This window comes from Barbus barbus (genome assembly GCF_936440315.1).
Source record: "Barbus barbus genome assembly, chromosome: 30".
Classification (NCBI taxonomy): Eukaryota; Metazoa; Chordata; class Actinopteri; order Cypriniformes; family Cyprinidae; genus Barbus; species Barbus barbus.
The window spans coordinates 28,295,236-28,321,748 of NC_136758.1; the positions used below are offsets into that span (position 1 = coordinate 28,295,236).

General features: G+C 34.3%; 2 protein-coding genes across 5 annotated transcripts in view; both read right to left on the reverse strand.

Annotated features, from left to right (window-relative positions):
* Positions 1 to 535: 535 nt before the first annotated feature.
* pld4 (phospholipase D family member 4) lies at positions 536 to 5,978 on the reverse strand. Its single transcript, XM_079386336.1, has 7 exons — positions 5,959 to 5,978; positions 4,783 to 4,902; positions 3,335 to 3,535; positions 2,026 to 2,165; positions 1,779 to 1,944; positions 1,135 to 1,231; positions 536 to 1,061 (listed from the first exon to the last, which is right to left on the reverse strand). The coding sequence occupies exons 2-7, from the start codon at positions 4,804 to 4,806 to the stop codon at positions 865 to 867; spliced, it is 825 nt and encodes a 274-aa protein (XP_079242462.1). The 5' UTR covers positions 4,807 to 4,902; positions 5,959 to 5,978; the 3' UTR covers positions 536 to 864.
* A 2,004-nt stretch (positions 5,979 to 7,982) lies between these two features.
* LOC306850614 (centrosomal protein of 170 kDa protein B-like) overlaps positions 7,983 to 26,513 on the reverse strand; it is a 32,837-nt gene continuing 14,306 nt past the window's right edge. The window contains exons 8-21 of one of the 4 annotated variants that reach the window (XR_013782423.1): positions 24,795 to 25,268; positions 23,182 to 23,963; positions 22,145 to 22,312; positions 20,074 to 20,212; positions 18,510 to 19,991; positions 17,186 to 17,420; positions 15,000 to 15,126; positions 14,573 to 14,689; positions 14,408 to 14,496; positions 12,633 to 12,726; positions 11,310 to 11,361; positions 11,009 to 11,219; positions 8,134 to 8,164; positions 7,983 to 8,052 (exon numbers count right to left, since the gene is read on the reverse strand). Coding sequence is in view for 3 of the 4 variants with exons in the window: in XM_079386330.1 (XP_079242456.1) it covers positions 11,038 to 11,219; positions 11,310 to 11,361; positions 12,633 to 12,726; positions 14,408 to 14,496; positions 14,573 to 14,689; positions 15,000 to 15,126; positions 17,186 to 17,420; positions 18,510 to 19,991; positions 20,074 to 20,212; positions 22,145 to 22,312; positions 23,182 to 23,963; positions 24,795 to 25,268 (3,941 nt within the window). In the remaining variant the exon portion in view is untranslated. Of the gene's footprint in view, positions 8,053 to 8,133; positions 8,165 to 9,787; positions 11,220 to 11,309; positions 11,362 to 12,632; positions 12,727 to 14,407; positions 14,497 to 14,572; positions 14,690 to 14,999; positions 15,127 to 17,185; positions 17,421 to 18,509; positions 19,992 to 20,073; positions 20,213 to 22,144; positions 22,313 to 23,181; positions 23,964 to 24,794; positions 25,269 to 26,513 lie in introns of those variants that run through there. The other 3 variants (XM_079386331.1, XM_079386330.1, XM_079386332.1) reach the window with 3 other exon arrangements.

The following is a 26,513-nucleotide window of genomic DNA, read 5'->3' on the forward strand; positions in this document are numbered from 1 at the left end:
TTGGTAAACGCCCTGTCCTCTAGTTTAGGACCCTTGCAAGCAAATATCCGTACTCATGTTGTTTTTTTGATAAAGCAAATAAACTCTGTTGTGAGTGCTAGTTTTTTCCATCATAGGGGTTTATGTAAACTGAAATTTGGTGATTTAGAGACAGTTATTCATGCCTTAATTTCGACAAGGCTTGATTATTGCAATGCTTTATATGCTGGTGTCAAGCAGTTTTCCCTTTCACGTTTGCAACTGAAAATGCTGCAGCACCATGCTCTCTCTCACTCTCTCTCTCGCACACACACACACACACACACACACACACACAGAGAGAGAGAGAGACACACACACACACACACACATGATACAACACACACACACACACACACACATTCTCACATACACTCATGAAAAATATCTTATATATTTTTATTTTTATTTAACTGTTAACTTTTTTAATTTTATAATTATTTGAAGAGAAAAATACTGACAAAAGATTAAAATTATAAAAATAAAAAAAATCATGTATATATATATAAAAACTTTTCAAGTCATATTTGCATTTGTTTATACATTCCAGAGCAGAAGTTACAGAATATTTCTACATCTCTGATATGTCATAAACAGTATGCTCAGGGAAATCTGCCATAAAAACGTTGATTACTTTGATATATAAAACTAAGCTAAAACACTGAAATGCCACATCTATTCTATTATTACATTAACTGTATATCAAAAAGGATTATTTTTCAAATGAAATCTGCTGCTAAAAAGCATTATAAATACAGAGGTTCCCTTCTTTAGAGAGTTTGATGTATATTACAGCTGTTTAAAGCGAATGTGCTATATGTGATATTAATATTTCCTGTGAGGTGTCTATGGAGCAGATGTGGAGAAAGCGCAGTCGTGGACTCGGTGGAGATCAGCGAGCGGATGAGAGTATCTAGAGCTCCAGTCTCTGTCAAACACGGCTCTCAGCTGCTGATGGAACGAGCTTCCCGGAGCATCCTGGGAAAGCACTAAACCCACGCCGGCCGTCGTGTTGAAGTAGTCCGCGGACCAGTTAGACGTGCCTGGACACAACACAGGTTTGCTTTCACTTCAGTTCATTCATATGTAGGTTTGAGTCTTTGGTCTGTAACTCACCCACATACGCCACTTTATCCGTCACCATGTATTTATTGTGGTTGATTCTGGAATAAGGGATGTGTGACTGGTTCCCCACTGGAATAACAAACACTCTCTGTGCAAAACGACAATAAAAACAGATCTTTATTGATGACATCCTCTAAGTAGAATTAAATAAAAACATACATCTAGAAAAATTACATAAGCAGAATTAAAAATTTAGATATATCTAGATATATTAAATGAGGAGAACTAAATAAAAACTGTGTAATATACATCTATAAAAATTAAATAAGTAGATTTAATTTAATTTCTCTTTACAATGTACATGTAGAAAAAATGTAGAATTAAATAAAAACTTATAATATGCATCTAGAAAATTTAAGTAGAATTAAATAAAATCTTATCATAATATAGATCTAGAAAATTTTAGTAGACTTAAATAAAAACTTCACATAATATACATCTAGAAAAATTCAATAAGGAGAATTAAATAAAAACAATGTAATACAGTATACATCTAAAATAGTTTATTAAATAAGTAGGATGAAATGACTTAAGTTAGAAAATCAAAGTAGATGGAGTAAACAGGTCTTAATTCTACTTCTGTACTGACGACATGACATAGGCTGTATTTCTCTGGATCTTCACCCGTGACTCACCACAGCGATGTTGATACTGTCTGACGGTGAATGAAGAGCATCTAACGAGCGGATGAAGGGCCACACGGCCGGATCTGATTCCCGTCCACAGCTGACCAGCAGACAGACGGACACGTTCCTGTCGACGGCCGAGCGCTTCAGAGCGTCTTCGATCACGGGCCAGTATCTGCAGAAGCAAACCAACACCAGCATCAGCGCTCATCAAGATCAGGGAGTCAAATCAAACGCACTGAAGTGTCCCGTTCACCCGTGATGATGAAAGAACTTGGACGCGGGATAAAACTCCATGACCGCCACATGAATGAAGTCCTGAGCTCCTCTGATGGCCGACAGGATCGCGTCCAGATCTCGGGTGCGAGAGTCCGGACAGAAGACCGGCGGAGACGCCTGAGGAAGAGCAGAGAGGAAGCTTAGTCTCTTCTGCTCACCAAAGCAGCGTTTATTTGATCAAAAATTACTAAATATTTTTACAATCTAAAACAGCTGTTTTCTATGTGAATGTGTTAAACTGTAATTTATTTCTGTGATGCAGCGCTGAATTTTCAGCATCATAAAGCTTTGTAACATTATAAATGTCTTTATTCTCACTTTTCATCAACTTAATGCATCCTTACTGAATAAACTATTAATATCTTTAAAAAATAGTTTTGAAGCTACAGCTATTTTTAGTTTTTATTTTGTTTTCATTTCAGTTTTCAAGTTTAACCATGTGTTGGCATTTAATTTTAAATTCTACATTTTAATTTTATTTTAGGTTTTATTTCAGTTAATGTTATTAATTTTATTTCAAGTAACAAAAATGTATTTTAAAGGTTCTAATCTTAGTTTCAGTTTTCATTTTAGCTATCTATAATCACTCTGTTTCATATAATATTATTTATTAATATAATAGTGTTGGCAAAGTGTTATTTTAGTATCATTGAGAAACTTTTATGGTTTTTACTAATATTTTAAATCGTTTTTTTCTTTTTAAATTTTCTGTTTTCTAATTTTAGTTAAATTTTAAGTTTTGTCATTTTGTAGTGTATTGTTTGTCATTTGTAATGTTTTTTATGTCTATTTTTTTTTTTTTTTAAGTTTTACTTATTTTAGTACATCGAGATAAATTAAAATGATTTATGTTGCCTTGGAAACTAGCTGAAATTAAAAAAGTTTTTAATTTTTATATTTATTTTATTTCAGTTAATGTTTATTTTTTTTAATGTTTCAATTTTAGTTTTAGTTTTATATACTATTGTAGGGTTTATTAATATACTGAATTAGCTTTAATTTTTATTTCTTCAGTTTTCAATTTAATTTGAGTCATTTTGTGATTTTTATTATTTTGTTTATTTCCATTTAGCATTATTTGTTCATTTGTTTTATTTTAACTTAAATTGTATTTCAAATAGTTTAGCCAAGCAACATTTTATTTATGTTTATTATATTTATAATTTATATTAGCTTTAGTGAGCAACAGCATCTGTGTGTTTGAGTCTTCAAATGCTCCTCATCCAATCCTCATCAGTTTATAATATTTTGACTGATTATTTCCAGAGTTTGTGTGTGTGCTGTACCGTGATGTAAGCTTTACTCTCCACTCCGCTGAGGTTGAGCAGCAGCGGACGCTCCTGGTTGATGTCCGTGTCGTAGTCGGAGGGCCACGGATGCGGGATGGAGGCGTTGGAGCGACCCATGACCCAGTAGGACTGGAAGATCTTCTGCAGATCTGCAGCCAGAGCGCTGGAGTTATAGATGACCACACCGAGCTCTTTCACCTGCAGACGGTCAACACACTCGTTAAGTTTCTCTTTTATTATCTCCCTTAGGAGAAATTTTCACCAGTGTAACCAGTGTTGGGGGAAGTTACTTTTAAAAGTAATGCATTACAATATTGCGGTACTCCCTAAAAAAGTAACTGATTACGTTACTTAGTTATTTTTATGGAAAGTAATGTGTTACATTAAGTTACTTTTTAAATCTGGGCAAGGCTTTTACAAATGTGACCACAAAACCAGTCATAAGGGTCAATTCTTCGACATTATACATCATCTGAAGCTGAATAAATAAGCTTTCCATTGATGTATGGTTTGTTAGGATAGGACAATATTTGTCTGAGATACAACTATTTGAAAATCTGGAATCTGAGGGAGCAAAAAAATCTAAATATTGAGAAAATCTCCTTTAAAGTTGTTCAAATGAAGTTCTTAGCAATGCATATTACTAATCAAAAATGAAGTTTTGATATATTTACAGCAGGAAATTTACAAAATATCTTCATGGAACATGATCTTTACTTAATATCCTAATGATTTTTGGCATAAAAGAAAAATCAATAATTTTGACCCATACTATGTATTTTTGGCTATTGCTATAAATATACCCCAGCGACTGAAGACTGGTTTGGTGCTGCAGGGTGACACATGTAAAAGCCCTTTCACACCAAAAGTGAAATGAATGCGCCTCAGGCTGAAGGAAATGTAGATTCAGGTCTGTACAGCAGATGATGTTATTCAGTATTCAGCAATAACAACTATGAAACACAAATGTGTCATCTTTGCTTAATAATAGTATGGTTGCATTGGATCATCAAAGCTCAGTAGCAAAGACATTGGTTAATGAAATAGGATTAAATACATAAATTATATTTGTCTAATTTAACATATTTAATTATCAGAGATTTGTATAATATTCCGAGTTTGCATTTGACTGTTTTTATTGATTTTGAGGAACACTGAATGTGTTTTAGTGCAGGTGAGATGATTTAATACATGTTGATATATTTAGTTCATGTTCACACACAACACTCTGCACTTACTCCTGATTTCTCTCAACATGGCAACCCCAGAGCTGTCACTCAATACATCAGAAACACAGGAACTAGTGGTACTTATTTGAAAAAGTAACTCAGATATTTCCTTCTAAGTTAAAAACTAATGCATTACTTTACTAGTTACATAAAAAAGTAATCTGATTACATAACTCGCGTTACCCCCAACACTGCTCGTTACATTCCTCGTCTGACCTGCGTTAAAGCTCTCCAGTCCATGTTGGCACTGCCGATGTAAACGTGTTTCCCGTCCACGACCCAGAACTTGCTGTGAAGGATTCCTTTCGTCAAACGGCCGAAGTTCACACGCCGTATCTGCACTCCTGCATCAGAACACACATCCTGAACAACAGCTAAACTATTATAACATTTCTGTTCATTGACATAAACCTGAAATAAAATACATAACGTAAATATTTATTGAAAACTAACTTAAACTATTATTTTTTTTTTTTTTTTAAGAAATGTTGATTTGGCAAAAAACTGAAGTGAGTTTAAGATGAAGCAATAAAACTGGAAGAAAAATAAAAACTAAAACTGAGAGTGAAATGAAAATAAATTAAATCTAAATAGTAATATTAAAGAAACATAACAATAATAAACATGGCAAAAAAAAAAGACAAAAAAATTAAACTAACAATTAAATTGAAAACTAAAAATATAAAATAAAATGGCATCTAACAAAAACACTAAATTAAAATAAAATAAAAAATCTAAATGATAATATAAAAAAATAATAATACAAATTATAAAATTACTAAAATATATTAAATAAATAAAAAGTAAAAAATAAAATGTAACTAACAAAAGCACTAAATGGAAATAAATAAAAACTAAAACTCAAAGTGAAATAAAACTCCATTAAATCTAAATAATAATAACAATAAAAAATATTTAAAAAACACAAAATTACTAGAGAATTTAACTAATTAATTAAACTAAGTAAAATAAAAATATGAAAATAAAAAATCATGATTAAAACTGAAAAAATAAACCTCAACTAAAAAAATACTAAAACTACAATTGAGCAACAAAAATAAATATAAAAGTAATTAAAAATATTTTTAAAATACATTTATAAATAAAATTTAAATGGAAACTAAAGTTATAAAAAAAATACAATATAAAAAATGAAATGCAAAACAAAAATTAGAAATGTTGCCTTAGCAACTAAATGAAATAAGTTTAAAAATCTAAAAATATTACTAAAAGCTACAACGGTATACAAATGATTAGCACTTGAGGAATAATTTCAAGATAATCAACAGTAGATGCAACTTGTAGCTAATTGTTTGAGTTAAATCGTGCATGTCAGTAAATGGAAGGAAGCTAGGTTGAAGTTTGTGAAATGCAATGCTAATAATCGCTGACCGTGTTCTCGGAGGGTTTTGAGGTCGGTTGAATTGGGAGCTAATGTAGGGATGCTGGTGACGACGCGCACCGACACGTTTCTGGACGGTAAAGCCTTGAGCTCCTCTAAAATCTCTCTACCCTGAGGAGCACAATCATGCAGTTCATCAGAAGAGTACTTTCACATGCATCACACTGCAAGCGTGTCTCTCTCTGTACCGCGGAGTCGGTGGAGGAGTTGACGCTGATGTCTTCTCCGGTCAGACACCAGTAGAAGGACGCCACCTCGATCCGATCAGAGGCCAGAGACAGAAGATCCTTCCAGGCTTCATACAGATCCACTCCAGCACTCACGTTTCTCCCGTAATCCACGCCCAGAGGAAAACTCTCAACCAGAACAATACTGAGAGAAATCACACAACCACAGTCTGCTTCAGGAGTCATAATAATACGCTTTATTACAACAACACAAACAGAAAGCAGATTCACTCAGAGCCATCACATCACATCCTCACTGGCATTACTCACCCAAAATACTCAGAAAATCAGGCCAGTGTTCATAAAGAGACATGTAATATCATCTGTGTACAAGCACAAATCCACCACAGCAGTCAACTACAAATAATGTTCAAAAGCTATTCAAGGATTTTATTCAGCTAGTTGCCAAGGCAACATTTTTTATTTTGGTACTAAAAAACTACATCTAAATAAAAATGTTAAAAACCTGTATAGAAAAAAAAAAAAAAAAAAAAAAAATAAAAAATAAAAAAATAAAAATGACAAAACAACAAAATTATTAAAACTTTAAAATTGAAAAAAAAAAAAAAAAAAAAATTAAAATATAAAAGCTGAAATCTAATTATAAATAAATAAATATGTTAAAAATAAATGAATAAACAAAAAGATTCATATTATAATATTAGTAGTTTTATTCTATTCTAATGAGCAAATATTTTCAGTCTGTTATAAATATTTCAAATTTCCATTAAATTGAACTCAGTAATTTTTAAACGGTGTACATATTATGCATTTAGAATACATGTAAAGTATTTAAATAATTTAAAAGTATATTTATTTATTATTTTAACTAGTTCCTAAGCAACACTTCTCCTTTTTGTTTTAAGTACAAAATAATAAATAAATAAACACGACAAAAACACATCAAAACTACTAAAACTCAGAATTTGTCAAACAAACAAATAAATAAATAAATAAATAAGGTCCAACAAACGTTCAATTTTATTGTGTGGCAGTAAAAAATATTTATGTCTGTAATAAAATTGACCTGAACTAAACTGAACTGCGTAATATTTAAATGGTCTACATAATATGAATTTTGACAAATTATTTAAATAGAATAATTCAAAAGTATGACATTTTGAAACTAAATTCAGAATTGTACAATACTTCAGTAAATAAAGCAGGTGCATTCGCTTTGGTTTGAACTGAACTCATTTTATACTAAGTTCAGCAAATATAAATCTAATTTTAATTATTAGCTGGAATATTAATTTGCCAGGAGTTTTTTTATATTTCCCCCCGTATGTGTCATCTGAGTTTATGTTTAATAGTTCTCTGAGAAATGTGATGAGTTGAACTTTTAAAAGAGAAAGTTTCTGTCGGGAGAATTTCATGGGAAATTTTTTATTTTTAAAGAAAATGAAATTGAATGTAAACTAAAGGTCGGCAAAATCACAATCCAAACAGAAGCTGGTCTCAAACTGTGGCTCAGAAGTGCTGAAGGTGACAGGAAGTGAAAGCATGGAAACAGGAAGTGACCTCACCTGCTCTGCTGGTCGGGGCCGGTCTGATTGCAGCATGATGGAGTGTGATGAGGATTCAGAGCCTCGTTGATTCGATCCTCGTACTTCAGTCTCTCGATTACTACGATGGCCAATAAAATCCCCAAAACCAGCAGAGCTGCAGTGGCCAGCAGAGCCGAGACGGGACACTTCGAGTCCTGCCAAAAGCACAGAAACATCCCTAACTTAGACCGAAAACATCAGATCATGAGACGCTCTGAAGCCCAGACTCACCCTGCGACTGGACACATAGCTGTCATGTAAACTCTTATACGGAGACGTCAGTTCATGACCGGCCAGTAACCGTGAAGACCTGGAAGTACAGCATGAATCAGATTGACTATATTCTCGTTATTAATCGACAGAATAATGTGTAAAGCGGCAGTGAACTCACGCAGGCATGCTGAAGCAGGTGCTGATGCTCTCTGGTGTGACACACAAAGGGAAATACTCTTAAATAATCCAGTTAGTTCCTCATTCGCTTTTCATTTCTGTTTTTTAATGCCACTGCAACACTCCTCTAATGTTCAAAGGGGCTTTCAGACATCTACAGATCACGCATTATGACAGGAGGAAATATATTAACTTACAAAATAAATAAATAAATAATTATAAAAAAAGAGTAAATAGTATAAATTAAATTCATTAATAATAGTATTAAATTAATGGAAATATAATAAATATAAATAAAAAAAAATATATATAAACAAAAATAAATATCCAATTAAAAAGTAAAAATTAAAAAATAAAGATGAAAATATTTTTAAAAATAAACAAGACAATAAACAAAAATATAAAGCAAATAAATAAAAAAGATGGAAATAATTACAAATAAATGAGAAAAATACAAAGTAAATAAATAAAAATTAATAAATGCAAACAAACAATAAATTATTAATAAAAAATAATAAAAAAACAGTAAATAATACACTGCCCTCCAAACGTTTGGAAGCGCTCTAGAAAAGTGGGGTTTTGGACAATATTGGCATGAATCCTTTTTAATTTGTGATATTTTGCACTGATAAGGGACAACACAAACTACGAAAACATATTTTATTACATAAACAGTTTATACATAGAAAAACTTAAATTTTGGATCCATCAAAATATCCAGCATTAGCAGCTATTACAGCTCTGCATAATCTGGGCATCCGAGCGCTCAGTTTATTCAAACATTGACGCTGAATTGTCAATCAATTATTGAAGCTGCAGTATTAATTATGTTTTATTGCTGCTCTTCAATGATAATGTCGTTACTTTAATGTATTTGCACCAAAAAAAAATTATGCACACTTTGCCAGGGGTGTTTCCAAACTTTTGGAGGGCAGTGTATATAAATAATTAATTGAATCTGTGCCAAACTAATAAATAAATGACATTTACAACATACGTCTCTATTTGCTAGGATCTCAACTCAAATTTAAAACAATTAGGCATCAAAAATCAGTTTTAAAATATGAATGTTTGTGAAACGTGAAAGCAAATGGTAAATATGCATAAAGAGGATTGCAAACTTTTATAATTAAATTTATAATTAAAATTGCAGACTTGTATCTTCTGTGAGCTGAACGTAGAGATTTTAACATGTTTAAAGAGAAAAAATGGTGTAGGATCCACTTTAAATCAATTTTAACTGTTTTTACAAATAATTAAAGAGAAACAACAACAACACATTAAATTAAACATAATTCTGAAATAGAAAGACGTAAATAGTATTTTCTATTGGTTTCATTTACGGTTTATAAATAAATGCCTTAATGTAAAATTAAGGTTTACGAAGTGTTTTTGCACATCAACATCAAAGATGTATATTCATCATCACACTGAAAGAGGAACGGAGAGCACTCAGACATGTTATGAAATTATAATATAGTATTTGCATGCTGTACAATATTAATATTACATACCTCATTCATCCAAACACAGCACACAGGCATTAATGAGCAAGAAAGAGATGTTTTCCAGAAACTCCTGACTGCTCTGAGTAACGCTATAACATCAGTTTCATTTCAGCAGAAACACGACTGATCACAGCTTCACTGCATTATGATTACATAAGCATTTATTTTCAGCTTCATGTACACGTTTACACCAGGAGCGTTTAACTAGTCAGGCAGAACTGAATTCAGCTACTGATTTATGTTCAAGAACAGACTGATAGGCTGCAACAATGAGTGTCTTGATCAGCATTTTAGCTTGTTTTCCAGTACAAATATCTAAACACCCTGAAAACAAGACATTTATTCAAGAGACAAAACGCCATAAGATATTAAGTCTTGTTTTATAGATAAATAAGAGTTTGGACTTTGGGGTTTAAAACAAGAACATTAAGTGAATTAAGTTTATTTTTCTGACCCAACTGTTATATTTTTTTCTTGTTTGTAAGCTTAAATTCATGTAATTTTGTTACATTTGTCAGAAAACAAGACTTAATGTCATTTTGCTTGTATCTTCATTTAAGAATGTTTAGAAATTTGTATCTTAATTTTTTTTTTTGCAGCGTGCATTTTCACATCAGTGATCTTTTATTAAAATAATAATGATGTGAATATGTACACTCAAAAAAAACAAGATTTCCTGTGTAGTATTTTTTGTCAATTTCGGTACACATTTTTTGTAAAATAATTAAAATAATTGTAGTATAATTGAGATACTGTTTTCATTTTATATCGCACTTTTTATTAATTTTTAAAATTATTTTAATAAATGATTTTAATACATCAGATTAAAGTTCCTTGTCAGTTGGATTGTGGATTTCATTTAAAAAAAAAATATTTCAGTTTATATTTTGTTTCAGTTTCTGTTCATTTTCAGTTTATATAAAGTAACAAAAGTTGTTTTATGGTTTTGGTTGTAGTTTTAGTTAACTATTATAACACTGATTCACATCATGAGTTTATGATATTAGACTGAAATCAGAAAAAAACTCAAATATAACCTAAATGTGCATCTCAACAGACTTTCATGGTGTTCGCCAGACAAAACTCATACATTTGAATTCTTTAATGATTTTTAACATACAAATACCCTGTCCAATAGAGACAAAGTGATTTAAATAATCATGTAAATAATTTGACCATCACAAACATCACAAATAACAGAGATAAAATCAATAACAGTGCGTTTACATTTAAAACGTTGCAGTTTCTCAAAGCCACAAGCTGCTGAAATCGGTTTGTTTGGAGGAATAGAAATGTGCAAATATTGATATCAGAGAAGCTCACGAGGAACATGAGCTCGAGACAGAGCCAGCAATCGCTCCAGATCACCTCAAAGTGACGATGTTTGGACAGACAGGTCACACCAGTGAACTCTCTCGGTCTGTGCTCCTGAACGTTCGCCGGCTGTTCGGTGTCGCTCCGCCGCCTCGATGCGACGCTCTCACGTCCCGGGACGCCGCTCTAGAAGCACGAACCCCGGCGGAAGAAACCGTGCGGCTGAGATCCGGGTTTCCTCGAGGATCCATGACGGCGTTGATGACTGGGAGAGACACGAGAGAGGGCGGCGTTCATCAGCGGCTCGTCTCAGGTTTAATATCAGATAAAGAGAGGAACGTTTGGATCTACTGACCTTCCAGCTGCTTCTGGACTCTGTGCAGCTCTTTCAGAATTGATGCAATCTCCTACGAGACGAGAAAAACAGTTTGATTGATTTAAAACCATTCAGTGTTAAAACCAGGATTAGTATTGTTAACTAAACTTAAAAAACAGTTTAAGGCCTGGTTTCACAGACAGGGCTTAGACTAAACCAGGATTAGGCCATAGTTCAATTAGGACACTTAAGTCATTTTTATAAAAGTGCTTAGGAAAAAACATTACTGGGGTGCATCTGGAGACAAAACAAAGGCACTGATGTGTTTTAAGATCAGTCAGAGCAAGTTTCTTTCAGTTGAAACAGCTCAGATAGTTTAGTCTAGGACTAGGCTTAAGCCTGTTTGTGAAACCAGGGATTAGTTACTTAAAATTAATAATTATAAATTAATAAACATATTTATTTTTCATTTTTGTTTAAGTTAACTTGAAGCAAGGTAATTATAGGCAACTAAAACTAAAATTAAACCCATTGAAAGAAAATAAATTAAAAAATATATTTCGGCTTATTAAACACTAACATTTCTCAGTTTAATTTAGTTTAACTTCATGTACTAAAATAACTAAAACTAATAAAACTTCAATTAAATTAATAAAAACTATATAGACGTAAATGAAAACTAAAACGTCTAAAAAAAATTATAAAAACAACAAAATTACTAAAGCTTTAAAATTAAAACCGAAAATGTAAAAAAAACGGATTCAAAATATTAATAAAACCTATAATAGTATCTAGATACTAAAATAATACTGACTTTAAGTACTAAAATAACTAAAACTGAAATAAAAATGAATAAAAACTATATTTATAAAATGTGTTTGTGTTTAACGCATGCCAGCTTCCAGAGTATTTATGGCTGAATGATCGGTTTTTCTTTATTTATAAGACAAAACAAAAACTAATAAAATGACAAAAACACACAAAATTAGTAAAACTTTAACAAAAAAAAAAAAACCTATATAGTATATTAATGATACTAAAATAACACTGATATGAACAATTTACTGCATCCCAGGTCTAATATACTCCCTGAATTCATAAACAATCAAAAACAAAATGACAAACTAAAACTAAAATTAATTTAAAATATTAATAAAAACGGTAATAGTATATTGATGATAACCTTGATATGAACATTATTTACTGCTGGTCTAATAGACTCCGAATTAAAAAAACATGTACGTTTTATTTATTAATTCAACATTACAATTGGTTCAATGGAGCTCAGATTTTATAAAAAAATAAAATAAAAATACAGAGCACTTAGTAACCTTTTATCTAGGGAAGAAACAAGAAACACACCTTGTTTGATGTTTTTGGTGATGGAGAATCATCAGCCTCATTGATTTTTGCTTCAATTTCTCCCAAAACATCCATTTTATTATGAAACAAAACCCTGAAAAAAATATATGCGAGAATGAAACCTGTATATTACATCCCAGTAATAAAAATAATAATCTTTACTTACATATATATAGCACCTTCTCAAGCCGACTTACACAGAAAGATAGGGTATATGAACACATACAGTGCCTTGCAAAAGTATTCATACCCCTTAATTTTTTACGTTTTGTTATGTTGCTGCCTTTTGTTGAACTGCTTTAAATTACTTTTTTACCACATCAATATACATACCATATCATAATACTAAAGCAAAAAACAGGTTTTTAACATCTTTGCAAATTTAACAAAAATACAAACACTTAAATGATTCCATTGCATAAGTACTCATAGCCTTATCATTCCTATTGCTTGTAGGTGTTACTAGACTTTGAGTGAAGGTAACCTGTGGCAAATTAAATTGAATGGGTATGATTTGGAAAGGCACACACATCTTAATAAAAGGTCCGACAGCTGATATTGCATATCAGAGCATAAACCAAGCCCTGGGGTCAAAAGAACTGCTTGTAGAGCTCAGAAACAGGTTTGCGTCAAGCCACACATCTGAGGAAGAGATCAGAAAAAAATTCTAGTTCATTGAAGGGTCACAGAAGCATGTAGTCTCTGTTACCCTTAATGGAAGAAGTTTGAAACAACCAGGATTCTTCTTAGAGCTGGCCTCCTGGACAAACTGAGCAGCTGATGGAGAAGGGCTTTGGTTAGAGTGGTGACCAAGAACCTGATGGTCACTCTAGTTGAGCTCCATGATCATATGTGGAGATAGGAGAAATCTACAGGAGGACAAACATCACTGCAACACTTCACCGATCTGGGCTTTATGGCTGTGTAGCCAAACTCAATCCTCTCCTCAGTGAAGACACAAGAATTTACAAAAAAGCACCTAAAGGACCCTCAGACTCTGAAAAACAAGATTATCTGCTCTGATGTACATCAATTCTAAGCATCATGTTTGAAGTAAAGTGTGCTGGTAGCATCCTCATGCTGTGGGGCTGTTTTTCAGCGGCAAGGACTGAGGGACTCATCAGAGTAGAATAGAAGCTCAAAGGACCAAAATATTGAGAGAGCCTTAATGAAAACCCAGTCCAGAGCATTCAGAACCTCAGACTGGGCAGAAGGTTCACCTTCCAACAGGACAGTGACCCTAAACACACAGCAAGAGTGGCTTATACACAACTCTGTGAATGTCCTTGAGTGGCCCAGCCAAATATTTCTGGAGAAACCGAAAATGTGCGTCTGCCCTCATCCAACCTAAAAGAGCTTGAGAGGTGAAGAGGTGAGGAGAAGAATGGCAAATAATTGCCAAATGTTGATGAGCAAAGCTTGTCGCATCAAAAAAAAAAAAAAAAAAAAAAAAAAAAAAAAAAAAAAACTTGAAACTATAAAGGTGCTTCAGCTAAATATTTAGTTAAGGGTATGAATACTTATGCAATGTACTTATTGCAGCTTTGTTTTTGTAATAAATTTACGAAGTTGTGACAACTCTGTTTTTGCTTTGTCAATATGGTGTATGGAGTGTAGATTGATGTAAGAAAAATTAATTTAAAGCAGTTTAACATAAGGCAGCAACATAAAACGTGAAAAAAAATGATGGAGTATGAATACTTTCACAAGGCACTGTATATCAAAATAAATGAGCACACATGAAAAGCAATGTGTGAAAAGCAAACGGGTCTCACTTGATTTTCTCCGTCAGTTGCTCTGTGTTTTCACGGATGGCGAGAGACAGTTGAGACACCGGATTCAGCATCATATTGTTCAGTGTGGCCTGATATAGGAGGAGATTTACAGCTCAAACACACAGTTAAGACTCCTGACGTTAAACTGAAGAGAAGCTTTGCTACCTCGTCTGCTCTCATGCTCTGTCGATTACTAGCGATCTGTTCAGACTCGTCAGCCGGCGCCGCAGCAGGAGATTCTTTCTGTAAATTCAGACTGGCTTCGGGAATCTGGTGCCGCAACTGAAAGAGCATAAAACAACAGCGTACTTCATATTCAGCAGCACAACGGTTTTCAACATTGATAATAATCAGAAATGTTTCTTGAGCAGTAAATCAGTATATTAGAATGATTTCTGGAGAATCACGTGACACTGAAGACTGAAGTAATGATGCTGAAAATTCAGCTGCGCATCACAGAAATAAATTACATTTTAACAGATATTCACATAGAAAATAGCTGTTTTTAATTGCAATATTATTTCACTATTTTACTGTATTTTTGATCAAATAAATGCAGCCTTGTTGAACGTGGAAACTTTATGAACAGTACCTCTTCATGGGTCGATATGGCTGGTCCCATCTTGTCTGTTGAAGCACTCTGAGCTTCTGAGTCTCCAGCAACATCATGAATCTCTTGGGCCAGAATAGCCAAATCTTTGGCCAAGTCTTGACTTAATCTAGTAAAGAATATGCATTAAAAAAATAAAATAAAAATCAATACTCTGTGAAGCATTTTGACCAAAAAAAATTAATTTAAAAACAGTTAAAACCAAACTTTGGGGAGCAATGCATTACAAGCAACAAGTAATCATTTTTGAAAAGTAAAGTAACGATATCCTGTTTGAATTAGAACCATCAGTAGTAGTTACTTTTGCAACTATGTAACTTATTTACTGACAAATAGAATACTGGAAGCTTCCCCTTTCTACACCTATGATGATTCCCATTGTAATCAATGACACCATGCACACTGGATGCGGTCAATGCATGTCTATGTCAGGGAGAAAAACACTTGACCCAAACAAAAAAAGCTCAGTCTAGTGCTATAGCTCTGGAAGAGAGAGTCTGAGCCAGCTGAATGAGATTTTAAGATCGAAATGTGGTTAAAAGTAACAAACTATTATTTAAAGAACCTGGGAATAAAATGAATTGCTGATATTATATGTCATTCTTTTATAGGGCTGAAATTATTAGCCGTTATTGACAAAAAAAAAAAAAAAAAAAAGTCTGCAAATTTGTGTTGCTGAACAGCCTCTCAAATGACCTAATATACAAACCTACAATATCGCAGTTTGACCAGTATGGCGCTGTAACACAAGACTACAATTCAGCTCTACCAGATGCAATTCAAGAGAAAAATTAAACACTGAATACGTCAGTGTAAACTCAGCCAAACCAGTAGTGTGTGTGGAAAGTTTTACAAAACTAAAGTTTTAAAATACCCGAGCATTGGTTTACTGTTTGCGAACATCCCGATGCTGCTGAGAGCAATGATTAGATGAATGTGTCAATGTATGCTGCAACTTTCCTCTCAATAACAAAATAAACAACAAAAATGACAGCGGTGAGAAAACAGCAGTTAAGAAAGCATCTGATAATAGTGATGTGGACGTTTTTGAGTATTGTAACAGTATAAGGTATTTTAAGAGAGATTTGCTGTTGAATAAAAAAAAAATAGTTAACCTGATAATAAAACATCTTTTACTTACCTTAATTGTTCAATATCCACATGACGATGCAGAATGATGCATTAATCAGTTACTCTTTCACACAGTTAATTAAATGAAGAATGAGAAAGTCTGGCTGTCATCTCATTTTGTGTGCAAATATAATTTATTGTTAAAAAAAAAAAAAAAAAAAATTGTATAATTGTAATAGTAATACAATCATTTGCCAAAAGCTGAAGTGATCGCCTTGTTTTATGTAGTACAAATATGTATATCGCAGTATATATTATAATCGCCAAAATAATCAACGATTAGTCAATTAATTGTCGTAATTATCATTAAATTAATTGATTATTAAAAGGGGTCATTGGATGCAAAATTCACTTTTACATGTTGTTTGAACATAAATGTGTGTTGGCAGTGTTTGTACACCCTATAATGATAAAAATCCACCCAGTGGTGTTTTTTAATCTCTATAAATAATATCCCCTTTCTCAAATCAAGCTGTTCTCAGCTTCTTGTCACACAGACCATCTCCACACAGAATGTCTCCTAAGCAAATGAGGTGTTCTGTTGTTGGATGTAATGAACATAGCAGTCGTCATTTACTCCTGACATCCGAGCGAGTGAAGACGCAGTGGATTACGTTTGTTTTTGAAGGGAATGTGCCCCCTGATCTGCCTAAATGCGTCTATGTTCGCACGAATAATTCGTGATCCAGCCTCACCTACAGAAGAATTGAGTAAGGTTCTTTTATTAATTTTTGCAAATCGCCTTTCCTAATAACGTTCCAGGTAGTTAGCAAGTTCCAAGGCTAAAGTAAACGGTCTTGATTTAGTGCATGTCTCATTTAAAGAGACATGCACTAAATCGGCTTGCTGTGTGCAGAGCTGTTTTTGACAGGGTAAAAAGGGCGTTGTTTTAAACTACCATTGAGAAATTTTAACCAAATTATGTTATAGACTTTTCATTAAGACCTTAAAGAATCATATTAACTTGTGGAAAATGGACATCCGATGACCCCTTTAAAATAATCGTTTGTTGCGTCCCTATTTTGGTGTTTCCCCACCTGGCGATCTCAGCGCTATGAGACGTCCAGTTCTGGAAGGCGTCGCTCTCGTTTCCTTCCCCCTCGGAGTCTCTCGAGCGGGGCATGGCTCGCACCGGACCGGCCGGATGGATTCTGGGGTTCTGCTGGGATCCTGAATGATGGGAGCGTTTGTGTTTAGGGGTGCTATGGTTAGACTCGTACTCATCCTCCGAGGTGGAGGCGTAGTCTGAACCCTTCTGACGCCTCCTGGAGCCTTGGCCCAGGAAATTGGGAATGAGGAGCGTTTGGTACACCAAGTCATCAGAGGATGGGAGAGAAACCAAAATAAAAAAGGCAAGAGGAGAAAGAGACGGAGAGATGTGAGAAGACACCCGAAAAACCAAAAACCATTTTCCATTCATCAGTGGGGTTCAAAAGAGCTCAATAAGATTGTTAATACCATTAGGGCTGGACGATTTTTCCAATTTGAGTTGAACTATTTTAACTTGAGTGTCGTGTTCTTAGAACGGCGTTTCATGCGTAAAAGACACATATGCAATGTTTAAAGCCCATCAAGTGCAAGTTTACATAGAAAAACAATGCAAAGACCTTTAAAGAACTTCTACGGTATGTTTGATATATCACGAAACGGTTTAAATAAAAAGTAATTTTCAAATAAAATCAATAAAAATAAAACGCTCACCAAAAAATGAATGAACACAAATTAAACTTTTAACATGAGTGCCACCTTTTTAGAAAGGCGTTTCATGCACGAGTCACTGCAAAAGTTGCGAGATGTCAGCGCTACGGTCAAAAATGTCCATCAAGCAAAACAATCATTTTGAATTGCCTTGACTTTGACGATTAATAAAGAGAACATTACTTAAATCGTGTTGTAGGTACATTTTCAAGTGGAGTTAAACTTTGAAGAAAAAAAATAAAAATTGAAATTTTTTTTTTTGCCATATCGCCCAGCCCTACATCCCGTTAGGAAAAATGACAATAAATTACTTTAATTTTCACAATATACCTGTTAAGTTTTTAAAATGGTAATCCGGTTATCTGCAACTTCAAATATTAGTAAAATTGGAGACCAATTACATGGTCTTGTTAGTTTAAGTTGGTCATTGGCCCAGTTGTGTGAAACAAACAAATGCACACAAATCAAGTCAATGACTGCAGGGAGAATCTTTCAGAGACCGTGAAAGAACTGTATTTTATATCAGAAACATACTTTTGATTTAGAAGCTCATCACTCTGATAAACTGATGCAGCGCCAAAATAATCATCTTGGAATGTTTGTCTAACATCCAACCAAACTTCTGCAAATCTTATAAGCAAACTTAGAATCCATGATACTCACTGGCAGTGCTACTGGCATATTTGGCACTGCTTGAGCGTCCGCGGATGATCGGCTGTCTGTTTGCAGCATTCGAAATCTTCCGCAGAAGAGCCTTGGGATCCGGCACTGAAGCTTTCCGCACGGAGCTGCTTGACTCGGTGCTACGGTTTGAAAAGCCAGTCCGGCTCGTGGAGGACTCCGTATCACTGGGCGTGTTGAAGGAGCTCGTCCTTTTCCTGGGAAGAGCCAAAACATCCAATCGGGAAAGCTTTTTGCTCTCCTGAGCACCTCGAATGTTTGCCGAGGAGTTGACGTCGGAGTTTTGAGATATCCGATCGGTTTCGGTGCCTTCGTTGTCGGAGGCTTCACCTAAACGTGCCCGGCGAAGCATCGAAGCCCTTGTCGGTTTCGGAGCGGAGAGGCTACTGGAGCGAGCTAGAGCATTATGCACTTTGGATTTGCTCGTACCTTCCTTCTGAAGAGGAACAGTGTACTTTTTGTAAGGTAGGGAACTTGATTCTTGGTCGGAGATGGCGTCTGGCCAGTGCCGTGTGGTGGAACTTTGAAGATCAGGCCCAAAGTCTTGAGAACTAAGGTTACGACGGAGTTGAAAACGCTTGCTTGGATCTACCTTGCCATCGCTGTCATTTATCCCGGATTGGCACGATGGATCACCAGAAGTCTTAGGTTCTCTGGAACCTCTAAAAAGTCCTCTATGGACCACTGGCTTCTTGGGCACTGAAACCAAAGCGTTTTTCCCGCTGATTGTACTAGAAGTGTCCGATTCTCCCGAGAAGGAATCCTCCATATGGGAGCGACCGTTGTTGTCTTTCTGCTGCTGTTGCTCCAGAAGCTTTGCTTCCAGAGATGCTAGAACGTCCTCAGTGTCTTTGAGGTAAGATTGAGTGTCTTGTTTGCTTATACCTTTAAAAGCATCTTTGCTAGAGTGTTGACTAGATATCTGAGGCAATCTGGACAAGTGGATATCGTTGCTGGCCCTTTCTTTGGTATAACTTTCCTGTCTAACAATGGACACTAAATTGTCTCCACCAACAGAGTCATCTGATTGATCGATGTTGGGTGATGAACAGTCGCTCTTGCTAAGTTTGCTTTGCAATCGTGTTAAAGTTGCTGTGGAGAACTTAGAAGTCAAATCCTGGTCTTTTGCCCCTTCTTGACTGGTCTTCATAGAATCAGGAGTCTTCCTGCATTGCTCAACTACAGAGCCATCATCGGATTTGCTGGCATCGCTCAGGCTGTCCGGATCCAGATCATCTTGGACGCTCAGTTTCTGCGGATCCCACTTTTGCTTCTGAACTTGCGAACTCTTCTCCACACCGGACAGGTAAGAATCCGTTTGGATGTGTATTGTTGGCGGTGGCGTCTCGATTTTCTCCTTCGAAGGAACCGGAGGCAGAATTCGTCTTGATCTGCCGCTTTGGCCTGTTTCTGAGTAGTCAGCACTTCGGTTAAGCATAACCTGGTGGATGATCCTTTCACCAGCTTAAAAACAAACAGGATAAATGAAATGTGCTAGCAAAGACAAAAGCCAAGAAAACTATTGAACCAAGCAAAGTTTCCATACCTCCGGCGGAAAGATCAACCTGTGTTGGGATATCAAAGAGTCCTGAATCAGGACCAGAGTCTGAATAGGTGTCTGCCAAACTGGCCCAGCGAGAAACCCACCTAGTGCCTCCGGGCGTTAATGTCGTCATCGACTCTATCTGTAGAAAAGAGGAAACTAATTAAATGCAAACTCTTACTACATCATAGCTCTTTAAAGTGGTCATGTTTTTTGAAGTTGAGATATTTTCACTTTATCTGTAAAGTAAGTTTATCTTTTAAGTCAAATTTGCCTTGAATTATCCTTCTAGTGCCCAGAACCGCTAAGAACAAATATTGCAAATATTTGTGAAAATACTGATTAAAATAACTGTAGATACACTCAAATAATTTTATATTATTTAAAATTTCTTTGATTTGTTTTATTTAAAAGAATTTATTACTTTTTTTCTTTATTTCTTAACTTATTTTATGTAAAAAACGGTGTATGAAATGTACTATATAAAATTTTAAAGTAAAGATCTTCTAGATCTAACCGGAAACGTTAAAAATAAACAAAAACATCTGCAAATATCTGAATTAATATAAAAATATTTATTAATAGTCTTATAAAGTTCACTGTTAAAAAAAATTGTTTGCAAATTAGTGACCTCTACAGCTACGTGAAATAATTAGCACATAGTAAAATTTCATATTTAATTTAAGATCCTCATTTTAATGCATTTTTCTTGTAAACTTATTAGTAGGGATGCACAATATTTATCGGACAGATTAATTATCGACCGATATGAGAGAATTACGTAATTTTTATTGCTCCGATAAATAAATTAAATCCGATAAAGTATGCTTGCTGGTAAATCAATCAATCAGTCTGATTTATCTGAGATTCATCTTCTTTCCAAGTGCAAGTGATTGCAGCTTTAAACTGCAGTGACTCTCAGCATGTGTTGTGCTCATTACGTCATCATTTGAGAACATGTCTTCGCAGGTCTGGAAGTTTTTCTCGGTGGCAGAGGAGCACATTCAACGCATGTTCAGCAAGGATTCCGAAAGGAGGAAAAAAGGCATCAAGTAGGGTTGTGACAGTGAGGAAATTTTCCCACTGGTTAATCGACGTGTCAACACCTCACCTCGGTGGATGGGGGGTGGACGTCGTTTGAGTCTTCTCTCTTTTCCTCGCTTTCCTTAAGTTTTAAAAAGCTTTAAATTGCTACTTAAAATAAATAAAAACAAAAACAAAAACTATTTAATACAATCGTTATCCGTGAAGATGCACTTCTCTCTAAAGGCGCATCTAACGAGGAGATGGCGAATCCTTACTATTTCCCCCGGACACATTCATGGTAATTACTTTTGCTGGGGCTTTTTCTTTATTGCGAGTATTTGAAGGCAGAACTCTTCAGCTGTGCTGACGGCTCGCTGCTGCTGCGGGACACTAAACACCGTCGACTCATGTTATTTCCACCAGCGCGGCAATTTTTTTTTTCCAACATTTGAAGAGTCAGGACTGATGTTTGCTATAGTTAGGCCAGAGCTACTAAAATATCAGTTTAATCAGTGAATCTTAGATTTTGTATTCTCCTGGGTGCACAAACTGCAGATTATATGAAAATTATAATATAAAAATATGAACTTATCGGTTTCGGCCATGAGAAGGACTTAATTATCGGTTAAAATTTCTTCATATCGTGCATCCCTACTTGTTAGGCTTGATTGTGTGCTAATAATAATTTTAAATACATTTTTTTATTGGTCCTTGACATTATTTACTGTCTGAATTATTCCAGAAACTTTATTAAATAATAAATATATTATTAAATACTGATTACATCGATACTCAAACTGTAAATTCAAAGAAAATCTCTTCATATACCAAATGAAAATATCTCAACCATAAAGAGAGATCAGGCCCTTTAATGATTCAAATCACCCATCCATAATCATCCAAAAGCAGGAAAGAGCCAAAAGACATCAAGCCATCAAAACAGCTTTGAGAAGATCCCCAAGAAAAATCCAAATCACACTGAAAAATTGCGGTGATTGAGTGATTGACAGACAGATCAACCGATGCCCATGATCCGAAGCGAGTTTACCTGTACAGGACCCTTGGCTGTGTCACTAAGGTCTGTTGAGTATTGACCCAATTTAGGGCCTGAGCTATTCTCACTGAATAGAAGACTATCATGACCCTCAGTGTCACCAACTATAGGCTTAACTGTTGCTGCTGCTGAGATTTGGCTGTTGTCACCAACACCAAACACCTGTTAATAATAAAGCATGCATGAATATGTCTGTTCCCAACTGACTGGAACTCCTAGACTCTTGACTGGTTAAATTATTCAAAAGTAGTGGTCGACCGATATACATTTTTTGAAAGCGATACCGATATTTAGCAAGTGGTCGATGGGCAATCAAGCTGATTTATATCACAACACTTAAGATAGCAAAAAACACATGCACAACCATTTCTGAAATTAAATCTATAATTATTTTTATATAATAATCTACTAAATTATATAATTTGAAAATGAATTAATATGAAAAATATTCTTGATAAAAAAATACATCTGTAAAATAAAGAGATTTACATGGGAGAGCAACTCTCCTGTCAGCATAAAATAAGTCTAAATAAAAGTCCCCTGCCTCGTCAAAATATAAATTATGTTTCCAACATACCAGCCAAAAAAAGGCAGATGCAGATATTTAAAAAAAAGCCAAATATCGGCCAATATTTCAGTCGACCACTATTCAAAACTTGAAATTGGATTTACACTGCATATCAGGCAAACAGGAAAAACTAATTATGGCAGATGCCGATAATAAAAAAAAAAAAAAAAGCCAAATATCGGCTGATATATCGGTTGACCACTAATCAAAACAAACTTGAAATGTGATAAAATCCTAGCATTAGGGTTTATAGTGTATATCAGCCAAATTGAACAAAATTGAATGGCCAATGCAAATGTAAAAATGGCAAATATCGGTCGACAACTATTCAAAGATAACTTAAACTGTGATAAAATACTACGGAAGCGACTGAAATAATCTGAATAACAGAACTGAAACAATGCTTTCTAATAAAACAATGTGTTTGTGGTCTCTTTAGCTGTTTGAATCTGATGTCAAGTACCTGATTGATCAAGCTCCGTGCCTCCACAACCTCTTTGTCTGGACTTTCAGCTTCAACGGTGTAGGTACCTGCATCACTTAAACTGTCCTCCTCTTCCTGCTGCTTGGGAACCAAAGGTTTGGCCTCCGTACTGTTGTCTTCCATGGGTGCAGATGGAGATTTGATTGTCTGATTCGCTGTATGAGACGTAGTAGGAAAACTCTGATGTGTCACCGAGGATCCAGCATTAGAAGACGAGGTCTTCACCCAAGTTGAGTTAACGTCCCATGTGGGAGCAGGACTGGGTTTCGACACCCTAAGCAACTCTGCAGCAAAGTCCTGCGACAGTTTGGATCTCCGGCCGACGCTGCCGTAAGTTTTAGACGAAGAGCGGGAGCTGAAGTCAGAGGTGCTCATACGGACTTCGCTCTTCTCCCGTCTGAGGGATCCGGCCTGCTGAGGACCATCTGAACCTTTGAGTGGAATCGTGAACTGCTGTGTGGGTGGATTATTTCCATATAATGTTGACCGTTCTCCACCTTTCCGTTTGTCTAATTTGCTTTTTAGAGCAGACTGGAAGTCTGGAGAAGACATGTTATTGGTAAACGACTGCGAGCGCTTTTTCCGTTGTGTATCAAAGAACTCAATCACAAAAGCTTGCTGGGGATCCGGTTTGCCTTGGCTTTTTGAAGTGTAGTTAGCTGGGTAATCTTCTCCCTCTGGTTGCTGATTGATCTTTTGTGACTGAATCATTTGTGTTTCATCTGGTTCTTCAAAATCAGGGTCTTCATGAGGGTGCACATCTAGAAATAAGTTACAGGTCAACATTTAACCTCCAGATATATTTGAAAACTTTTAGTCTAGAAACAAGCTCACCGAGTTGAAACAGTTAGACCAGAAATTATTATTATATTAGTAAAACATCCCACCGGGGTTATTATTGGTAATTAAAACATTTTAATTTTATTTCAGCTATAGTTTCCAAGGCATTGTTTCTCATTTTCGTTTAGTTTAATCTGAAGCACTAAAATAACTAAAAATGAATAAAAATGATATAAATTTATTTTTAAATATATTTGAAAAGACAAAAAAAAAAAAAACTGCACAAATCATAATATGAAAATGGAAAACATAAAAATAAAAAAGTATTTATTTTTCCATGTTCATTTTGATTTAAGTTTCAGTAATTAAATTTAGTTTTTTTGTCATTTAATGAAAAAACCCAAATTACTAAAACTTTACATTTTAAATGAAAACAGAAAATGTTAAAATTACAAATTCATACATTTAAAATAAAGTATATTATATTAACACTGTATCCCACCACTTTAATTTAGTATCATTTAATTAGTTACGCAACTATCATGTTGTGCTGCAAATTGTGTGTCAAATGTGCAGAAATACACTTTACAAAATTGAGTAATATTTAATATTTATTAGAGGTGAATAGCAGGAACAATAACTATAGTTCAACTATAGATATCCAAGCAAAATGCTTCGATTTAAAGAAAAACGTCTTCAAAAAGCTAAATTTCCGGTGTGCACAGAAGGCTAAAATTAATAGAAAAAGATGTATTTTATAATTTATTTTTTCAGTTAGCCTTTCCAGCTAATGGTTCTCTGTTGTCTTTTACCTTTGAAGGTCTTGTTCAAGAGCTCGTTTGACCCAGACTGCTCTTCTAGACTCTTCATCATAGTAGCGTCACTCTGAACCAACCAATCAGCCACTTTGTTCTCCACCGACATCACCTCCGTGAGCCTGGCTATCGACTCCTTGGTGGGGTATGTGGGGTTTCGTTGGCGGATGGAGAGCTTGGTGACGTGGTCCTTGATCTTCATCTTTCCAGGGGTTTGGTCATCAAACTCGATGGTGAAGGAGGCATGGCCCTGAACCACCGGAGGAGTGGCAGGGGGTTTGTGGTCCGTGTCTTTTGTGGGAATCTCTTGGACTTCCTGGGAAGCCGTTTTGGGCTTTGAAAGGATCTCCTTTGTGGGGATCTCAAAGTAACTTGGTTCCTTGCGGTAAGAGTAACCGGATTTGCCCTGGCCATCGTGAAGTTCATCTGGAGAAATGCTGAGCTCACGTTTGGTACCATCTGTGTGGTTTTCTGTGAAAAGTCATCAGCAGTAATGACTGTTAATATAAAATAACAGTAATGGGAGAAACTGTGCATTTCAACACTCTGAATCAACTTCTTCACAAAATGTTTGAATCGCCTGAAACACTGCATGTGTTTCAAGATGTAAATGCAATGAAACTCAGCCCAAACTCAGAGTTATTTAAGTATCTTTTATAGTTTTTATTAATATTTAAATTATTTTTGGTAACACTTGGAGCCATTATATATAATGAATTACAAAAATGATTTTAATGCATTAATTATTCCTCATAATGCATAATACAATATTCATGAGATCATACAATGCATTATAATCACATTTACATACAATATATTACATGTACTTATATATTCATTATTATAACTTTAAAAATTCATTACATCACAAGATGTAACATGACTAAATGTTTCAGATGTAAGAAATATGCATATATTATAATGCATTTTAACTTTTTTTTTTGGTAAAAATATAATGCATATTATGTACATTATAAATAACATTAATGCATTATACATAATGTTACCTTATATTTATATATTTTCCTTTTTTATTTAATGTTTTAAGATTTTGTTGCGTTTGTTTGTCATTTTCTTATGTTATATATATATATATATATATTTTTTTTTTTTTCAGTTCTAGTGTGTTATTTTAGTACATAAACTTAACCTAAACAAAAATATGGTGTATTGCCTTGCAACTAACTGAAAAAATAACATGTTTTTAATTAATTTAATTTTATTGCAGTTAACATTTATTTTATTTTAAAATATAAAAAATGTTCATGTTTTTAGTTTTAGTAAACAATAACAACCCTACCTTGTTAAAACCAATTGCATATATATTTTCTTGAAAGTGTAATCTATTAAAATTCAATCTTCAAATATGAAATGTCTATAAATTGTTTTTATTAATTTTTTGTGCTTGTTGTGTTTTATGGAAGGTTTGGCTAATCAGGCCAACTACTATTATGCTTAGTTAGCTACGTATTCCATTTACTATACAAACATGCCATTAATAATGTCTACATTATAAAACTGATCCATGACTAGGTTAAAACAATGCATTCATGGATTTACTGATTTTTTACAGATTATTATTAAATTACTGAAATCACTACAAACTAATTTCAAAGCTACAAATAAAATATACAAAATATATATTAAAAATATATTTAATGTTATATTAATAAAAATGATTCAAATAAATAAAAATCATAAATAAAAATAAATTAT